Consider the following 19,438-nt stretch of genomic DNA (forward strand, 5'->3'; position numbering starts at 1 on the left):
TAACTAATAAAGTGACTAATTCTGCACTTGGCACACAATTTTTCTTCGAAAAAACGCAACCATGCTAATTCTTCTGCCAGAGTCTATTCCTTGATAGTGGGTTAATCTTTCAGTTAATGCCTCTATCAAAGAACTCTGGGATGCTCTTAACATGAATCGCCAACCACAGGAAGACTCCTCATCAGCTTAAGTATTTCCCTAAATGTTCTGCACATAGCTCAAAAAACCCACTGTGTTGTTATGATACTACCACAATATTAACTTTTGGAATCTGTGAAGGCATCATCAAGGAGGACAATATGAACCTAACAAATAAACACAAACCCAAAAATATGTGAACGGGCAGATGAAGGGGAAGAATTACTGTTTCCTTATGACATACATTTTCTAAGGTTCTGGTAGAGATAACCCTGAAAAGTATCTGTAACAAAGAAAAACTATTTAAGGGCTAAAACTATGTCACTGACATTCATGAAATATTCTGCAATTTTTTTCAAGGAGATTTAATTATACCTTTCATGCTACTCATGCATTAACAGATCTTCTGGTTAGCATTAATTTGAATTCTATTGCAACATAAATTAATACAACTTAGACATACTTATCAGCCCTTTAAATAACAAACTGATGTGTCCAGGCAGCATATTCTTGAAAAGAAGAAAAAGACATGCAATTAAAACCTGAACTGCAATTACTTTGCATTTCAGAAAGTTAAAAAGTAGCCTGAAGCAAATTACCACAAAGAGAAAATCTGGAGAGCAGTTTTGCTTCAAGCAAAGACTTAACAGTATTTAAAAGAAAACAATGTGCAGCATAAGTAAGTCATACAGCAGGCAAAAGGGTCAGAGAAAAATAAATGGGTTGTACTCATGTTAGTATAAATCTGAATGCATTAAGCTGCTAAGGAAACCTGCAAAAACGGTATTAAGGTCACAGTATTCAACAGGATAATTTTAACCCTAATTTTAACCTTAAATTTAACAAATCATACTATGCATGAGAATTTCCAAGGAGATTTCCTAACTCATTATGCAAAGGAACAAAATGATAACTCTAAATAGTTATAGTAGCTACGGAAAATCTGTTCTTTTGTTTAAAGAATAGCATATGGCTTGCTGATGAACAGGACTGCAGTAAATCCTAAGAAAATTAACTAACAAATCCATATACTTTTATCTCCGAGGTATTTTTGAGTGAAACCACAGGAAGTACTTATATTTCCTGACACTATATAGAGAACTCTAAGCTTTGTAGATTCTAAGTATTTCTGAATACACTGAGACTCCCAGAAAGGTTTTTGGTAAGCAGTTACTTTGTCTATTCCTGCACTGAGTCCAATAAACTCTTCAAAAAAATGCTCCTCCTGTATCAGGGGGTATAAACTACATCTCCACACTGCATACAATGGAGTACTGAAGACAAAAGTAACTAAGGTTACTGTACAAAGTAGTTAGAACAAACAGATGCAGAGAGCAGATATATTAATAGATGTATAGATGAAGAATAGATGTAGAGGTGAAGCACTGAAACAGGCTGCTGAGAGAAGCTGTGGATGCCCCATCCTTGGAAGTGTTCAAGGCCAGGTTGGAGGGGGCTTTGAGCAATGTGGTCTAGTGGAAGGTGTCTATAAGATCCCTTCCAACCCAATCCATTCTATGGTTCTATGAGATTAAAATCAAGACTTTCAAAGGACACACAAAGTCTGTGGTTTGTATATACATACATGTATTTTTATGGAATTATAATACGTACATAGACTACAGCCATGCAAAGCCATGCCCGCTGACCCAACCCCACTCAAGCCAGTAAGAGGTTCTCAAAAGACTCCACTGGATACTAAATCACAGTTACATACATAAAGGCTGTAACAACCTGTCAGGTTTGTAAAGATGACACTGTTGCTCTTTGATGGAAACAAGGAACTCAGTGTCCTAACAAAAAGAAGTAGCACATTTCAGATTTTTATAACCCGCCAGAGCGGAAAAAATAAAACTGAATTAAAAAAAAACCACCACAACCTATACAACTTCCACTATTTAGTCACTTTCAGTTTTATAGTAGAATGGTAAACTTAAAAAGGAAATACTACTAGCTTTTCCATTATGATCACATGGTAAAATCATGAGGCAATTCTTCAAACAAGTCTGTTGGTACTCACCTATTTAACTGGGACCTCACCCAGGAAACCTGTCAGGCCTCGCCACAAAGCCAGAAGTTCCTTTTCAGTAGAACGGTGCAGAAATAAGGACTCTTCAAATTTTAAAAACCCTTCCCCTAAACCTGAGAGTCATCTACAGATTAATCAATCAATTAATTAAGTCCAAGATGATTTTGAGTCATATCTGTGTCCTTTAATGACAGTAAAAGAATGGTATCAAGTGGCAATTCCAGGTCTTGTACTCACAAGATTCAATGGTTATGAGTAGAGAGAGCAGAAAGACTTTGGTCAAATGAGTTATGGTTTTGGCTGGACTTCCTTTTTGTTTTCCCAATAAAGATTTCTGGAGCTTGAAGACTAGCAAGTACTGCAGATAAGAGCCAAGTATCACTACAATATCATCAAGCAGCAAATGGAAAGAGAACAATTGTAATCAAGGAAGGAGTTCTGTCTCTTTGTTTCTTTCCCCAGAAGTGCTTGGATCTACACATTCCTAATGTCTCCAAAGTCTGAGCAGGGAGTATTACTTCCAGAGAGAGAAATGTTGAGAATTTAAAACTTTGGAGTCCTGCTTGGTCAGAGATGGAACAGTTGCCATCTGGCAGGAATTAAAGCTGGTATGGAAATTTCACAAAAGGAATTAAAAGATGTTCTGGGAAGTCGCCAAAAGGAGTTCAAAGGAACTTTAGCAGCATAAAGACACATACCAGAAGCACATGAAAAGGAACTTCAAGGCAAACCATTAGGTTTAAGAAAGTATCTGTTGCCTAGGTAGAAGGCTGTGTGAACCAGCGGGAAAATGTGAATTACTCTTGTCACATATTTAGTCCAAAAATATCTATGCTATCTTGTATAACTTCCGGTCTTGACCACATGTCAGCCATCTAGGAGAACAGATGTATTTTAGATTCAGCCCAAATTTTGAACTCCAACAACTGATCAACATATCCTTTTTTCTGTTTTTCAAGTGTGGCATGTTATTGGATCTGAGGTTCAGACTGGGGAAAAAGTCAATCTGATAGCTATCTGTGAGTTAAAACATCTTAAACACAGATAAACTACAGTTCATGCCTTATATCACATTTATTGGGGTAAATATATAATGCAGCTATGAGTAATCAGCTATTTTACAGAAATAACATCAAAAGAGGACAGTTTTTAAAGCAGTTCCCTTTGAAACCAGAAACGGACCATCCATGGATATGACCTGGGTAGCCTCAGAGTTGAAAAGAGGAACTCTGAGGATTTCGAGTTGGATAAATGTTAAAGGGAACTGTTGGGTTGCTGCTTTTAAGAGCTATTACGATGAACAGGTGTTTTACCTCATCTCTATTTCTGCCCATGTGCAACTATTGAACTCTGCCGAAAAACTCTGTTCAGGCTTCCATCGAAAGAAGCAGTTTTTGAAAAATAAAATGAAAACAAAGGAAAATCTTACTGTGCTCCAGCAGAAGGTTTCTCAGTGGGCCAGAATAAGGAACAGAAAAAACAATTACTCTTTACATAAACTCATGAGAACCACAAGCTAAAGCACAAGACTTAAACAAATTGCTTGTCCAGAATGAGCAAATTGGTGAAGGTATTATTTTTAGGTGAAAAAACTGTGCTCAAGTTTGCTAGAACTGTCCAGCAGCTTTTCTACTGTCAGGTTCCACCCATGATGGCAGTTCCTAGTTAACATGTTTAGGTATCTCTTGTTGTCACATGTAGTCAAATTTCATCTAGCTATCTTTTATACTTTCAGGATGCAGGTATTAGCAGTATTTAACTAACATATCTTGCCTTGCAAACTCCTACAGGGTTTCACTTGTACAGTAAAACCTCAGATTCTGGAGTCACGATTTCTGGACTGCAGCGCAAAACTGCAAAAGGCAAAGAACAGGAGCACCTCCATTTTTCAGCTTTGAAAGCAGATTCTGGTGAGTTCCTTTATTCCTTTCCTTAAGCTCAACTATTTGGATTCTATTGTTGTTATAAAGCATATCTGTGCTCATATGCACAAACAAATTTCTGAATTGAGATTTCTAGATCAAGGGTGACTCAGCAAGAAGGACACTGAGAGCTTAGAAGTATTCACATTTCAGGAAAGGAAACGGCCAAACTAAATATTTTTTTTAAAGAAAACTGTGTAAATTCAACTGCTAAACCCAATATTACTGAATTCAGTCATTAAAATGTTAAATATAAGAATAGCTTCCTGTACTAACCTCAATATAACTATATCCATCAAGTCTCATCTGTAATAACCAGGGTGGTGTTTGCTCTGTGGAGTCCAAATTGCTAATTCCTCCCATTTACAACAACTTTCTGGCTTTCAGGAACAAAAATCATTTTCTGTCTAAATATACTTACACTCAACAATCAGAAATGAATCCTTCTGCAAACAACTCTCCACACTGGCAATCGTCTTAGTCAGTAATTATTTATAGCGCAGAAGCATCAAAGCTTTCTGCTTTCAGATTTAACATTACTACTCTTACTACCATTTCCCAGGTACATCCAGGATAGCTGTCAAACATTTTTCCAATAATACTTCTAGCTTGTATTTCCTCCTTTTCCCATTTATGCGCAGTAGGGCATAAATATTGCAAAAGCCTTATAACAAGGTGGTTTTGAAGGAGCATTACAGTAAAGCTTCACTACTCTGAGTTTTTAACCACAGTGATTGAACAGTTAGAGAGAGCAGTGGTGGGACTCTGATGACAGATGGAAACTTTGCACCTGCAGAAGACAGCACCGCCCACAGTAACCTGTGCTCTCAGGAGCAGGCAGGTGTGGTGCTTCCCTCCCTGCTAGCAAGGGACAAACTTAATAAATACCAGGCCAAATTTGCTGACATTTTCTGAAGAAGCTTAGGTTGGTGGGCTAACCAGTGCCTCTTTCACTCTGTTCTGATACTTCCTCTGAGATGAGACAGGCTCCAACAGTGGCAGAGAAAGAAAGATGGGCAATCAAGGCTACAGCTTCCTCTGGAGAACAGACCATTTGCTGACAATAATCACATCCATATCAGTTTCAAAACAAACTCCAAACTTTAAATACCATGAAATTATTTTAAGGTATAAAAAAGTAAAAGAAACATTGTCAGTGTTACAACCGAACCAAAAAACTGGGAAAGATCAATGCAACAAACAGCTGTTTGTTTGTACTCTGTACGAATCACATTCAGCAATTATTTCTGCAGGACAGTTCAAAGGCAACTAAAACCCATCACTTGGACATAGTATAAATTCCTGCAGCTAATAAACACTGAAGTTTTAATATAATTGGCTGATTTGCAATATCATTACTGCTAACAGATGCAACTTACTTGTTTTACATCTAGCACCCTTCATAACATTTACATAGTAACATAAAAAGACCTCTACTATATATGACTCATTTTTCTGAAACGCATGTGGAAGCACAGAAATGTCTAAGCTAGCAATTAAGGACACATCTAACCCTGGAAAATAAAATTCATGTCCAAGCAATGCGTTTTTCAGAAAGCTGCAACTCATCACCACCTCAGAGGAAAACCAGAAATGTGAAGACACTGATTATCACACCAGGGCACAAGGAAGTCACAGCCAACTCTCTCTCCCCTGACCAGCAAACACTGACAAACATAGAACAAAAGAGTCTGTGAATCATTTGGGACTTGAAAGACATACAGTGCCCTACATGCAAGCTCTTACTGTCCCATTTCCCAATGCTGAAACTTCTCCATAGCCATTTTAACACTTTCAGACTCACATTTCAAGCACAGCAACTGGAAGGAATACAAACATACCAGAAAAAAATGTAGCAGCAGTCATCCACAAGACTTGTGTAGGTGGAAGATATACAAGAACACAACTGCACACAACATGCACAAAATCATATTCACATTCCACTTGATCAATAAGAATAACCACCATCCATATGACCATTACTTGACTCTTAGCATCAGGCATTCCAGGAATTTCTGTACTGATTCACATCTACCTATTTCAAAGAGACTGCATATGTGAATTCTGCTTTGAGCTTCGCTGCTGATTAAAGAGAATACACTTGACCTAAATCTTCCATTCAAAAGGAGACTACAGAACACACATCTGACTTCATGTTGTACTGGTTATTCCCATATCACAGATATGCATGCAGAAACAAAAGGTATCAAATCAAGCAGGGTGTCAAATTAAAACGTAGAATGACAAAAGTCTCATGTGCCACCTTAGCAGCCAATTGTGTCCTGCCCTTACCAGTCCACTGCGCCTGTTTGTTTAATTTTTCTAATTAATTATTACTACTTAATTTATTAAATCAATTTTTCTTTTTATCATAACACAAGGTAGAAATAAAGATGTTCTATCAGAAATTATTTATGAAATAATAACAGACAGATCCTAATTTACAGCTGTACATTTGAAAATGCTGAAAAGATTTATTAAAGACCTTGTGCCAGGTTCTATCATAAATTGAAACCTGTCAAATAATAGAATATGAGGTTATGTTGAATGGATAAAAGTTTAGAAATAAATTATTGAAAATTTGTGACCAGCCCATTGCTTAAAAAATATTTCTAGTTTCTATTTGAAATGCTCATTTAACATCTTCAATTGAGGAGAAATAATATGGAGCCATTAAAAACTGAGAGAAGGAAATAACCAATAATTTAATTTTAATTCAACTCTGACGATCTTTATTTCCACTAGAAACTGGCCGAGCAGGCAGAGCATGCTATGGCTGTCTTTAATGCAAACAGTACTATCACAGGCAGCATTGACCTCAGAATCTACACAAAAGGTGTTATTTTGTACAGTCACCAACTACTTGCAACACCTGAGTCACACAAACAACAAAAGCACTACGAAACAGGAAGAAGCAAGAGGACCATAATGAAGTTCTAGTCAGACTTGAGTTGAACTGGAACTAGAGGGTAATAAACCAACTCTCAGTCTTTTACTGTCTTCTGTACTCTGTTTCTAAGTAAAACATACAAATGCCATCATAACACAAATGTTTGCATCTTTTTCTTCTTTTTTTCAAACAGATGGACCAGTGAACATAAAAGAAAAAAGACACTGCTATATTTAACAATATAGATCCCAAATTTCTGTCATATTAATAATTCACAAAAGTCACTGAACTGCATGACATGTTGTGCTGAGAGATTTTATTAGGAATTGAGTCTCTTAATGCACATTTTTATTACTTGTCTTTGCACTGGCAAAATACAGTCTGTTCTCATTTGCATTGAAGCAATAACAAAAACAGGTACAAGAGCTTTTCAGTAAGGAAACATTCCTGAGAAAAGGAACTCTCATCATATATAATAAGGCTGCTTTGCTAGGTGGGGGTTTTGTTCTTGATAAAGAACTGGGGAACTTTCACCAGGAACTAGTAATATAGACCACATTCATAACTAAGGACAAGCTCAGCATTAACCTAAGAACTACAGTTCATCGAGAAATGCCTGAACATGGCTAGAAGTTAATTTAAAACCCTTTCTTCTTTAAAAAACAAAAATCCCCATAATAACTTCATCTAATTTCCTGAGATTATTATCTGCTCTACCATCCTTTCCCTGGCCAAAGCAATTACACTGAGATTACCCAGCAAATACCTTGTCTTCTCTTAGCACACACTCCTCAACAAAAAGCCTTACTATGGTGGATGAAACAAATTGCGGAAGGAAAGTCTCAAAGACACCGAAACCGGTAACGATGTAGTAACACAATGTAAGCAGTAATGATTGATTACCTCTTTATGGCTATAATAAAAGATAGTCAGCTCTTCTATTATAAAATATTCAGCGTTATTGCATTGTGTTTCACATTTTAAACTGATGCAAGAACCACATCTATTATTCACTAAACTCACCATTTAAATATATGTTTTCTACGTAGAAAACAAAATACACTGCGAAGTATGGCTTTCTTTTCATCATGATGCATATACTAAATAAAGTGTTCCAATGGCACTGACTCTACCTGCATGGTGTTGTTCAGTTCTTCAATACTTTTGAATTGTCACTTTCAAGTACAACAAAATCTGGCACAGATGTCGAGCTTGCACGGATCACATTTTATGCCTGCATTTTATCTTACACGTACATCACAGTGTTGACCTCCTGAGTTTCCATTTTTAAGATTTATATGTAGGTAAATCTATTACATATAGCAGTTTTATAGCCAAATATACTATAATCACTTCTATTTATAATGTTTCTAGTCTGCTGGCATCTGAGGAAGCACCTTCTTTCACAGCTCTGCACTCTCACTGTCATGGAAGGAGTTTGGCTTGTTTGTCATACAGCTAATATTCTAGATCGTTCTTGTCTTTTGTTAATACACCTTACTCACTTCTACAGGACCTCTAACACTACACAGCAACCAAACACATTTATTATTTAATTAGTGAGTGCAAGATCATCTGTTGATTATATATGCATGCAAAGAGAGCCAAGGTTGCCATCAGTCCCTAAGGGCAACCCACCAAGACCAGTGAGCCAGCATTAGAGATTTACTTGGTAACATTTTATAGGGTACATGTGACATTGGTGAATAACTGTCATGTGGAGAACATGACATTAAATGAAGATCCAGGCCAAGTTAACTGCATGCCTTTGAAGCATGTCCTGCAGCTCAGAGCAGGTTGAAGTGCTCTCAGGAGATCTAACAACCACTCCTTAAACTAACCTCATCCTTGAAGAGGTAGGTCTTTTGAAGAGGCAGTAGCAAGTTAACAGTAACATGTTCCTGCTCTCTGGGAATGCTGGGAAGAGCAAACTAAGAAACTAAAGCCCCAGTCTAGGATCAACCATTCTAATCCCACTGCTGATTTATTATTTCCTCATAAAGTAGAATTGGCAAGTAAAATAGAGACAACGATATTATGAGTGTCTAACAGATGTAGTATGAAAATTATGTCAGTGGAGTACTTTGAATGTGTCACTGGTACTGCATCATGACAAGTGTTTCTGATAGTGTAATTCACTTCAGCTAAATCTATTCTGCTTTTTCTGGGCTTGTCAGAATAAATTGCTACCCCATGTTGCCCATACAGATGTTGCCTTAAATGTCATTGCCTTAAAATGTCTGTGCTATGCAGATACAAGCTTTGAGTAGTACCAGTGTTTGAATTTCCTGCATGCTGAACCACACACCCAGCTGCAGGTTTGAGTGAGTGAGCAAAGGGATTGGGCTTCAGTGCAAGCCAGTGTGACAGCAACGCTCCAGCCCTGCCTCCTCCCAACTAAGCTGCACAAATACAGATTACAGAGTCAGCAACATCACTTGGATGAAATAAACCTTATTAATCCAAATCTTCAAGCCTACCCACAACATTCATATGAATATCACTGTGAATAAAAGAACCAAATCCACGCACAAAAAGACACAACTACATCCTGTATTTAACAAGGGGCAAAGTTATGCTTTAACAAGGTTTACTCCTATTTGTTCTCTCCTTGAGGGAAGAAAAAATACAAGATTAAGAATAAGCAATAATTTCTAGGGTCATTCTAAAACTGCTTCTAAATGAATTCTGTAAAAAGACAAAAATCATCAATATTCACGACATAAATCCTGAATTGCTGAAGGTTAAGAGAGGAAGAGTTACCTCTTGCACTTTTCTTAATAAGCAGAAATCAGTGAACTTAGACTGACTGACAGTGAGCCTGAGCTAGTACAGTGGTACCTGTTTACTATATTCATCCAATACTCTCAGGTATTAAACTCTTATTCAAATTATATTTGAGATGCTTATGAAAGAAAAGCTCATAAATAAATTTCTTTCTGGCAGATGAAAATAGATTTCCCTTAACTCTGAATACTGAAGAAGAGAGATATTAACTTCTTTAGTTAAGGCGGAAAAAAGGCCCCAAAATTTTTTTGTATTATCTGCAGAGGATTTTCCTTTAAAATCATTAGGAAAAAAATTTTTTTTCTTCCTCTATAATAAATATTTCACATGGTTATGATTCAGTATGTTTTACACTACATTGATAATTCTCATTATTCTTCAAATATCATATTTGAGGAGGTTAATTCACCATTAACATGATTAACTTTTTCATAGGAGTTAAGCCATATGGAACCAACTGGCTCAATTCGGCCATATAAATGACTGGATAGTGCTGGTCAGCTTCTGCCCCACTGCACCAGTACAACTCCACTGGCTTCACTTGTATTTGCAGGCCTAGACCAAGAGAAGAACCTGTGTCTCTCTAAAAACTGGAAGTATAAGCAACTTTTTATTCCTTCCCAAAATAAGGATCTTCCAGAAAAAGGCAGGGATCAATTCATATGCTAGATGTGCCTGCATGCAACCTGCGACACGCCTTCGCCACCAGAGAAGCATTTCTCCGAGCAAATTTGGGATCATGGAGGTGAACCACATCCTTTAACACAGTTTTGGCAAGAATAGTGCATTTTGTTCATTATTTCTCTGTTAATCATTAAATCAGTAAAATACAGAGTAACTGAATTAACACAGCAGTTGAGCAAAAGAGTGGCACCATTGATTCCTATAGCTTTTTGCCCCTGCCAGGAATATAGGAACCATACCACACAATTCACTGTTCTGAGTCAGATCTGATTCTTGGCTTATCCCAAGGCCCAGAGACAGTAAAGCACATCAGCTGTCCTGTGAGTTTTACCATTAATCTTAAGCACAGGTAACATCAAGGGGACTCTAGGGCTGAAGGACATTCCCTGCCCTCTAAAGCACACAAGCCTCCTTTATCCCCCTTCCCCCAACTCACTGTCTACAATTTTCTTGCCCTCTCCCCTAACAGACTCTGTCTGTAAGTGAGGAAGGATCATGTTTCTCCCATCCAGCCCATCTTCTTTTCCTGTGCCTCTCCTCTCTCCTCAACGCTCCTACAGTTGCTGTGGAAATAACACATTGTACTGACCCAACACCTCCTGGGCAGCTGGTTCCCACAGCTGTAGTGGTGCAAAAGGCAATTAAGATAAAACACAGCTCAGCAATGAATCACAAGCCTGAACAGATCTCAGAGGTCATCTAGTCCATTCCTCTGCCCCACGGGAGGCTCAGCTATCCCCATGTCATTTCTTACAGACATCTATGTCACCTGCTTTTAAAAACTTCAGAGATAAAAATTACACAAGCTCCCCAGGCAATATATCCCAGCATTTCACCACTTTCACAAAGAAGTTCAATCTTTCCTCACAGGTCACATTTTCTAGGCCTCAGATTTTTATCCTCTCTTTCTTTACAAGTCTCATCAGGTCTTTTCTGTTTTCCCCCCCACAAACAACTCCAGTTAAAGCAGCTTGCTTCAAAAACCACTTTTGAAAGTGATCACTGAAAAACTTACTGTATATTGCTGCTGAAATTTCCATTGTGCAACTGTAACATAATTTTAAGACTTTAAATGACAAAATTATTCAAGTCCTGCATGTTTTAATTCCATTTGGTTTATTGCAGTTGTGCATATGAAACAGGAGAAACAAGTCCAAGTAGTCACTGTTCTCATATGTGTGTCTATAATGCCTATTACCAGAAACAGTATAACATCAACAGTGTAACATCAAATCAAAGAACTGCTGAGATTTAAAAACCAATTCCATTTTCCGTAGTCAAGGTAAAGCCACATTTCATACAGACAACCCCAATGTTACAAAATAATGACCTATCAAAGAGAGGAAATTTGACTTTGCTCAAGCAAGCAGTTTTGTTAGAACACAGTCCTCTAGCAAGAGCAGAGCAAATCAGACTTGGCTCACAGCTTTCCTATACCCTGAATTCATGTGTCATCTGATTATTTAGGCTTTTTTAAATCACTGAAGAAGTTAAAGAGGAAGAGAGGTAAAGTAAGACTGTAGTTAACCTGCATCTTCTTGATTATTACTGGCTTTACTTTCCTCAGGGAACAGTTAGAGGAAGAACGTACATGTAAAGGCTAGAAATACCTTCTTAGTAAAAAGAATTTAGTCTGCTGCGTGGAGCACCAAGGACAGAGGACACCACTTACCAAGATTTTAATACTCTGAAAACAAGATAAAACTGCAGTTATTCACAAACAACAATGAACTGGTAACTTCTCTAATATACTGAACACAACATAAAGTATTACTTAGTTTTAAATGGGGGATTACAAAAGCCAAAGACCCCAAAAGAAAGACTTAGATTTGAGCCCAAAGAAGTAAAACAAAGTAATACATTACTGCCTTTTATATGTATTTTGCTACATGCAGCACTTAACATGTCATGGGACCAAATACAAGGACTGTGGAAGGACTACAGGCCTTTACAGATGAGAAGTGTTTAAGATTGCTTCATTTTTAAGCCCAATCTTTAAACAAAAAATACCCAAAACCCCACAACGGAACAAGCAAAGCACATTTTAAGTATCAGTTCAACTCAGGTATTCATTATGCATTTTGAACAAAGAATATCAATGAGAAATTAAATTTGTGATGTTCCTCTTTGAGTTGAAGGTGTCCCTGGAAAAATTTCACAGATAAATCCATTCCCTCATGATTTCCAAGAGCTTTTAAAACGTGTGGCAATTTCAGATATAACAGATGTGAAGAATTTCATTACACCTGACCAAGTGAGCATTCCCAACAAGCATTAACTAGGCAGAGCTGAAGAATTGCCACTTTGCTACTGCAGGTTTCAAAAACAGATGCCAACATATTTCATGATGACTTCTGATCACAGGAAAAATATAATACAGGCCAATATGGATATTTAAGGTATATTTTGACCCATTTCAGACAAGTCACTCCATGTGCTATCCCAGAAGAATATCTAGTCCTTCTGATTCAAATATCAAGAGAAGATAAAACATGAGAAAAAACTAACACTTGCATCAGCAATGTCACAAACAATATTAAAGATCTCCATCTAACTTTTAGAACACCCATAACATATAAAATAGAATATAGATTTGCAAAATCCACAAGGAACTATTTTCCTCAGATTACAAAACTGAGACACTTGAAAATTCAATTTTCGACATAGCTGCACATGCACATTAAATATACATCTGAATTTCACCACGTAGCAGGTACACTGCAGTTATTATATTGTGCATTTTGCAGAAACTAAGGCATAAATTTACAAATTTAAGACAAAGTTTCCTCAAATGTTATTACAGGTGACTACATCTCAAAACATAAATCATCATCCTGACAAAAAGTATTAACCAAAACTTCAAAATGAATTTAAAAATTACTGAAACATGAACCAGAGTGCAAAGAATGTCCTTGAGGCAAGATTGGCAAGCAATTACACCAGTCACTGGTAACAATATACGGTATTTTTAATTTTTCTTCTAAAAATCTGCTTTGTGTTCCCAGTATGGCAAAATCGTCCTGCTGTTTTCTACATTCTAAATAATACTGATGTTTTCTACATTCTAAAAAAATTGAAATCATCAATAATCAAGAGAGCATCAGCTGATCACATTTTAGGATGCAGCATGGGAGTATTAAGTGACTGGGCATTGATCAAATGACGACAGAATCTGGAGACTGAGTCTCAAGTAGTATTGGTTGACCCTGATGTTAAGTATGTTCGTATTATATAAGCCTACACTGAAGTACTGTTTCTGTTGCTGAAAAGTACTATTAAAACTGCACATACAAATATATTTGCAAAGTCAAACACCTACAAGCACATTTCTCTTGTTCAATCAATCTTAAAATGGCCTACTCTTAAACCAACTTTCTGGCAGGAAAATACAGACCAGCACCTCACCCGACCATTTCACTATTCTCAAGGTAAATTCTCTCAGCATTTAATGTGTGTCACCTGCAGGAATATTCCTTTTTATGTAATAACCTACCAGCCATTGAATGGTTTAAAATGAAGGTGCCTTTTCTCATGTACCTTGCACATACACAGGGGATGGAAAGAAGGTAGAAGTATTTCAAAAGATGATGCTTACACATCCCTTCTAAATGTATACGGTTCTCTAGGGAACAATCAACTCAGCAATGTCTGTAACGCTCAGGCTATAATTACCAAAATGAGATGCATAACCTTTATTACACCAGCAAACAGTTAACTTTACAGATTATTTCTCTTAGTTCGGTGCTCTCAAATCTTTCATCTTTTTTTTAAAGTAACCAACTGCTTCCAATCTTGCACACTGCAGCTCCTGTGCATTCAATGCCAGGTGCTGCACACCTCACGAGCAGAAACTCAGCACAATGCAAGACCTTCTCCAGCCCATATAGTTTCAAATACTGCTGTAGCACGACAGAATGCCTTTGGGGTTTAGCAAATTCAAACACATTCTGTTGCTACATCCCACAGAAAAACGCCTTGAAATTCTCCCTGTTTAAAAGAGAAAAAAAGGAAGAGCCTACATCTCCAAACATGACAGTGCATTCCCGGCACAGAATACGCAGTGCAAGAAGAGAATAATGACAGTATTCATGTTACCTTCAGTCACATAGTTGTGGTCTCGCAGAAAGCTGTGGTTAATTTTCCGTGTGTCCGTGTCCTCGCCCATTTACAGCAGGATTACTCAGCATGCCTATCCGCAGTGGACTGATAGCATCAGCAGAGGTCGTCACAAGAGCACCATCCATGCTGCCACTGCCTAGCAGAGGCGGGGAACACACCGGGCCACTGAGCACAGCATAATGAGAGCTAGTGAGGCAGCACAGATTGGGGGGGCGAATAACGATCGGGTTAAAAAAAAAAAGGGGGGGGTGGGAAGGAAAAAGAAGTAGCGGGAAAAAGCCGGAGGGAGAAGGGAAAGACGGCTCCGAGAAATTACGACTGCAGAAAGCCAGTAGGGAGCTTGCGTGAAGGCAGCACAGGCACTTCTCCCACAGTTAAAGAATAACCCAGTGGTTCAGCCAGGCAGGTACTCCTTAAACAAGTGCCCCCGCAGCGTCTCCTCCAGGCGGCTGCTGCCGGGCTGGCGGTGCCGCTGGCAGGTGGCGATGCGCGGACTGCAGCAGGACCCGCCCGGAGCGGGCTCGGGCCGCGCCGCTGTCACACGCCGGTGCTGCATCAGCGCTGGCCCCTCCCCGCCCGCGGCCCGCCCGCGCCGCATCTGCATGGAGCGGGCTGAAAAATGGGACTGCAGGTAATCATCTCGGCTCCGCTGCCGCGAACGCGGGCGAGGAAAAAACACCGAGGGAGAGAGGGAGGGAGGGGGGAGGATGAGGGAGAAGAAACTTCAAGGCGCCTAAAAGGGTTTGCATCGACACGTACCGCACACTAATACGCGGCCACGGTTTTGTGCTAGTCGTGCTGTCATCTGCAGCAAAAGCAACAGTCGTTCAATGTCAGCCTGGATAAACGCTACTGAAATTGCCAAATATCTGCCTATGCAAAAGGATTTGTTAGAGGCAAGGCAACCATTCAGAAAAAGTAAGACAAAATAACTGTTATTCATCTTTTTTTACCCCCAGTTTGTAAACAAATTACAAAGTATTAAAAAATGAGGGGCAGAAAACAACCTCTGTATCTTCCCTGTACAGGAAAGAAAAGCTGGACAAAGGGAATGTTTGCAGGTCATGAGGTTTTTTTAAACCTGCTACTCTCTTTCACTGCATTATCCTATCATCTTGAAAAAGCCATGTTGAAATATGTATACTCAGAAATAGGAACATAAGTAGAAGAGGAAAATTACTCACCTGTATTATAAAATAAAGCTTGCTCTTTAGTCCAGATGTTTAATGGCTTACATTACAGCAAAATTCTCTCCTTTAGCTTTCAAGAAACCACAAACCACCACTACAGCATGCTAAGGGAGTCCACAGTCACAAAACCAATTTAGGGGAGAGAAGGACAGTCCTGTGCTCTAGGCCCTGGAACTGCACACAAAAAATACAATCAGCTGTCAGCATTACTACAGTATTTTCTGTAACTCTGAACGAATCTTGAATTTTTTTGCTGTTTAAAGAAGCTAGGACATACAGTTCTTGAAGGAAAATTCAGCTACCCTGCTACTACTATAAACAGGCATGTGACATTGGAAAAAGTCGAGAACTATGTAAAAACCTACCCAGGGATAAATGTCTAATTTCAGGATGAAGTAAGGCTGGGAGGGAAAGAAGAATGACTTTCTTCTTTTTCTCATGAATAAATAAAACAGAACCATATCCAACCTTACAAGTAAATATTATAAAATCTTCACATTTGAGCGGGTGGAAAAGTAAAGAAGTTATTCAATACTTGCACCTCTATAAAACACATTTTATTTATATGCAGGTTTTGTGGGTGACAATACTAGAAATGATATTTCTGCATTGAGAGTATCAGTCAATACTGTGCAGTACCAGCAGCTCTCCAGTGTCTGCCCTATCCTCTTCAGAAATGAGGAAGGAGGCCTTGCAAACACTGGCACTTATTTTGTATTAAATGGTTCTAACCTATGTGATGGTGCTGGTGTATTCTACCATTCATAATAATTCATAATAACACATTATGTTATTATCTTGGATTTGTTTTTCCAAAGGAAAGGGTCTATGAGCAATATGCACTGCACACGAAATCCCAGCTCCGCCCAAGCCCTTGGCAAAGAGCGCAACAAACAGCCAGCTTACACTCAACTATTAACACCGGGGTTAGACCAGTTCTGGGTCAAGAAGGCACTTCCCCTTCAGCATCTGTGCAGGAGACAGTCAAACTGCCTGGTAACCTAGGTGCTTCTGTTAGGAACCTGAGCTCCTTATATACTCAGTGTCATTTAAACCTCTCATTCTCCATTTTGTATATTGGATGCTTACGTTTCTCACTAAGGCACCCACGTTAGATAACAGCATTAGAATCATAGAATCATATCAGATTGGAAAAGACCCTTAAAATCATCAGGTCCCACCATTAACACAGCACTGCCAAGACCAGCACCCATGTCCCCAGGTCCCACATCTACATGTCTTTTAAATGCCTCCAGGGATAGACTCCATCACTTCCCTGGGCAGCCTGATCCAGTGTGTGACAACCCTCTCAGTGAACAAATTTTTCCTAATATCCAATCTAAACCTCCCCTGGTGAAACTTGAGGCCATTTCCTCTCATCCTATTGCTAGTTGCCTGGGAGAAGAGACCAATCCTCACTGGGCTACAGCATCCTTTCAGGTAGAGAGCAATAAGGTCTCCTCTGAGCCTCCTTCTCTCCAGGCTAAACACTCCCAGCTCCCTCAGCCACTCCTCATCAGACTTGTGCTCCAGACCCTTCACCAGCCAGCTCCCTCAGTACCCTCAGGTGAATCCCATCCAGCCCCATAGGCCTGTGAGGGTCTAAGTTGTATAGGAGATCAATGACCATTTCCCCTTGGATTATGAGTTTCATTCTGCTCCCTGTCATCCAGCTCAGGAGGCTGGGTACCCAAGAACAACTGGTCTCACTATTAAAGACTGAGGCAAAGAAGGCATTAAGTACCTCAGCCTTTTCCTCATTCTTTGTCACTATGCTTCCCCTTGCATTCAGTAAAGGATGGAGATTCTCTTTAGCCCATCCTTTGTTGCTGATGTATTAGACTGTGGATTCCTCTGTGGAGGTAACACTGAGCAGCTTTCCTCCCATCACTGTGATGATGCTAAAACTGAAAGAAATGTCACCTTGCAGGGCATTTGATCCCAAAAATCAAGCAGCACATTTCAGTAAGAAGGCACAGGAACAATTTATATCTACAAATATACAGAAAATTAATATGTGTTCTGAGAAAAAGAATTATATAGAAAATTTATTACTGAAAATAAATCCATAATAAATTATGTGAATGCTGTGTAAAATCTCAAAAAAGTCACACTGACAGTCTGTGAAAAAACACCAGGAATCATTTTCTTTGTAAATACCTCTAAATTTCTGTGACCAGCGTGTCTGCAATTTCTACAGTGCTTGAGAGAATTCTGCCCTTCCTGCTGTTCCTGCTCTTCCATGTAAGCTTGCCAATCACTGTCCTTTATTTGTCCTCAATCAGTTGAAGCTTTACAATTTCTGTGATCTATCATTTTGAGCCTCCTCCCATTATTTGTAAGGTGTAATTTAAGCAGTTCAAGATGTTTTCATTTTTTCTAGGAGCCAAGTAGACATTTTTTTCTCAAGTCCAAAATAATAACTCACATCCAGAGATAATTTTCTCCACTCACCATTTGAATAAGAGAGGTTCACAGACAACTTTCTTAGGCATCACATAGGGGGCAAATCGCACTTACCTTTACCTTCCAATTTTTAAGTTAAAAAAAATCTCATCAGGTGGAACGGAATGAGGAGGAAGCCTTTAGTAAAAACACTAGACAATATTCCCTGTGTGCATGCAAATGCTTTCCCCAAGATTATGAGCCAAATCCTTACTGTGTGGCAAATATTAGCACTCCACTGACTTAAGTAGGTCAGTTCACATGAGAAAGATTAGCAAAATTCTGCTCTAAATTTGTAGCACAACGGAAATTTGTGAGCCAGCATTTGCAGATAACTAGCTGTGCCATTTAAAAATGCTATTTTTTTATCAATCCCACCAATAACCTACATAATTTCATTCAGTCAAATACCCAGAGAGAAGGTGTGCAGGAGGGAGGAACCTTTAATCAAAAATATATTGGTCATTTGGACTTTCATAGTAGTTCATAGTCGTACCCATAAAACAACACACTAACTGAGCTGAATACTGTAAAAAAGGGTGCCCTATCCTGAAGAATTTATAAGTAAACCATAAAATGGAAGAGCCATATACAGATCAGCAGAGACATTTAAGTAAACAGAGTCATTAATGAGGATGGAGTCCTGGTTTAGAGCTTTCTTCAAAAGAAGGTCATTAGAGACTGTGGAGAGCAGCAATACATTAAAACTGGATTCCAGAAGTTGAAAAACAACTGCATAACAAGAATAAAGCCAGCTTAGAGGTAAGAGGAGGAAGACTGGCTAGCAGATCAAGGAGGAAAGTAAAAGACAAGGGCAGGCATGACACAAATTGCAATACAGACTGCAGGTGTCAATAAGAGAGCAAAGCAAAAAAAAACCTGGATCTGTGTCAGGAAGAGAAAAATCTGATAGCACAGGGAGAGAAAAAAATTTGAGGAGAGGAATATACATGTATGTCCCTTTGTCACAGTTTTGGGCAGAAGAACTGGAGAAAGGGGAAGGTAGAGGGCAAAACCAAAACCAAAATCAAGCAAACCAAGCTTTGTCAGACACTGAGAGCACAGTCTTTATTAATTAAAACTCGCAATATCCGAAATAAAGCATCATCAGGTACTCCAAGTCTCCTGCTTACTACCCCTGAATTCATCACTCTATCTGAATTAGAACAATTAAGCTTGAACTGCAATCAAAAGAAATAGCTATTGAATACTTACATATTTTCTTTGTCTAACT

General features: G+C 38.7%; 1 protein-coding gene across 6 annotated transcripts in view; it reads right to left on the reverse strand.

Moving 5' to 3' along the window:
- PPP2R2C (protein phosphatase 2 regulatory subunit Bgamma) overlaps positions 1-19,438 on the reverse strand; it is a 200,248-nt gene that overhangs the window by 130,443 nt on the left and 50,367 nt on the right. For 2 of the 6 annotated variants that reach the window (XM_064653284.1, XM_064653283.1), the window contains exon 1: positions 14,546-15,102. The exons of 1 other annotated variant lie outside the window; for it this stretch is intronic. Coding sequence is in view for 1 of the 5 variants with exons in the window: in XM_064653281.1 (XP_064509351.1) it covers positions 14,546-14,615 (70 nt within the window). In the remaining 4 variants the exon portion in view is untranslated. Of the gene's footprint in view, positions 1-14,545; positions 15,122-19,438 lie in introns of those variants that run through there. 3 more of the 6 variants (XM_064653286.1, XM_064653287.1, XM_064653281.1) reach the window with 2 other exon arrangements.

Source organism: Pseudopipra pipra, chromosome 4 (genome assembly GCF_036250125.1).
Source record: "Pseudopipra pipra isolate bDixPip1 chromosome 4, bDixPip1.hap1, whole genome shotgun sequence".
Lineage (NCBI taxonomy): Eukaryota > Metazoa > Chordata > Aves > Passeriformes > Pipridae > Pseudopipra > Pseudopipra pipra.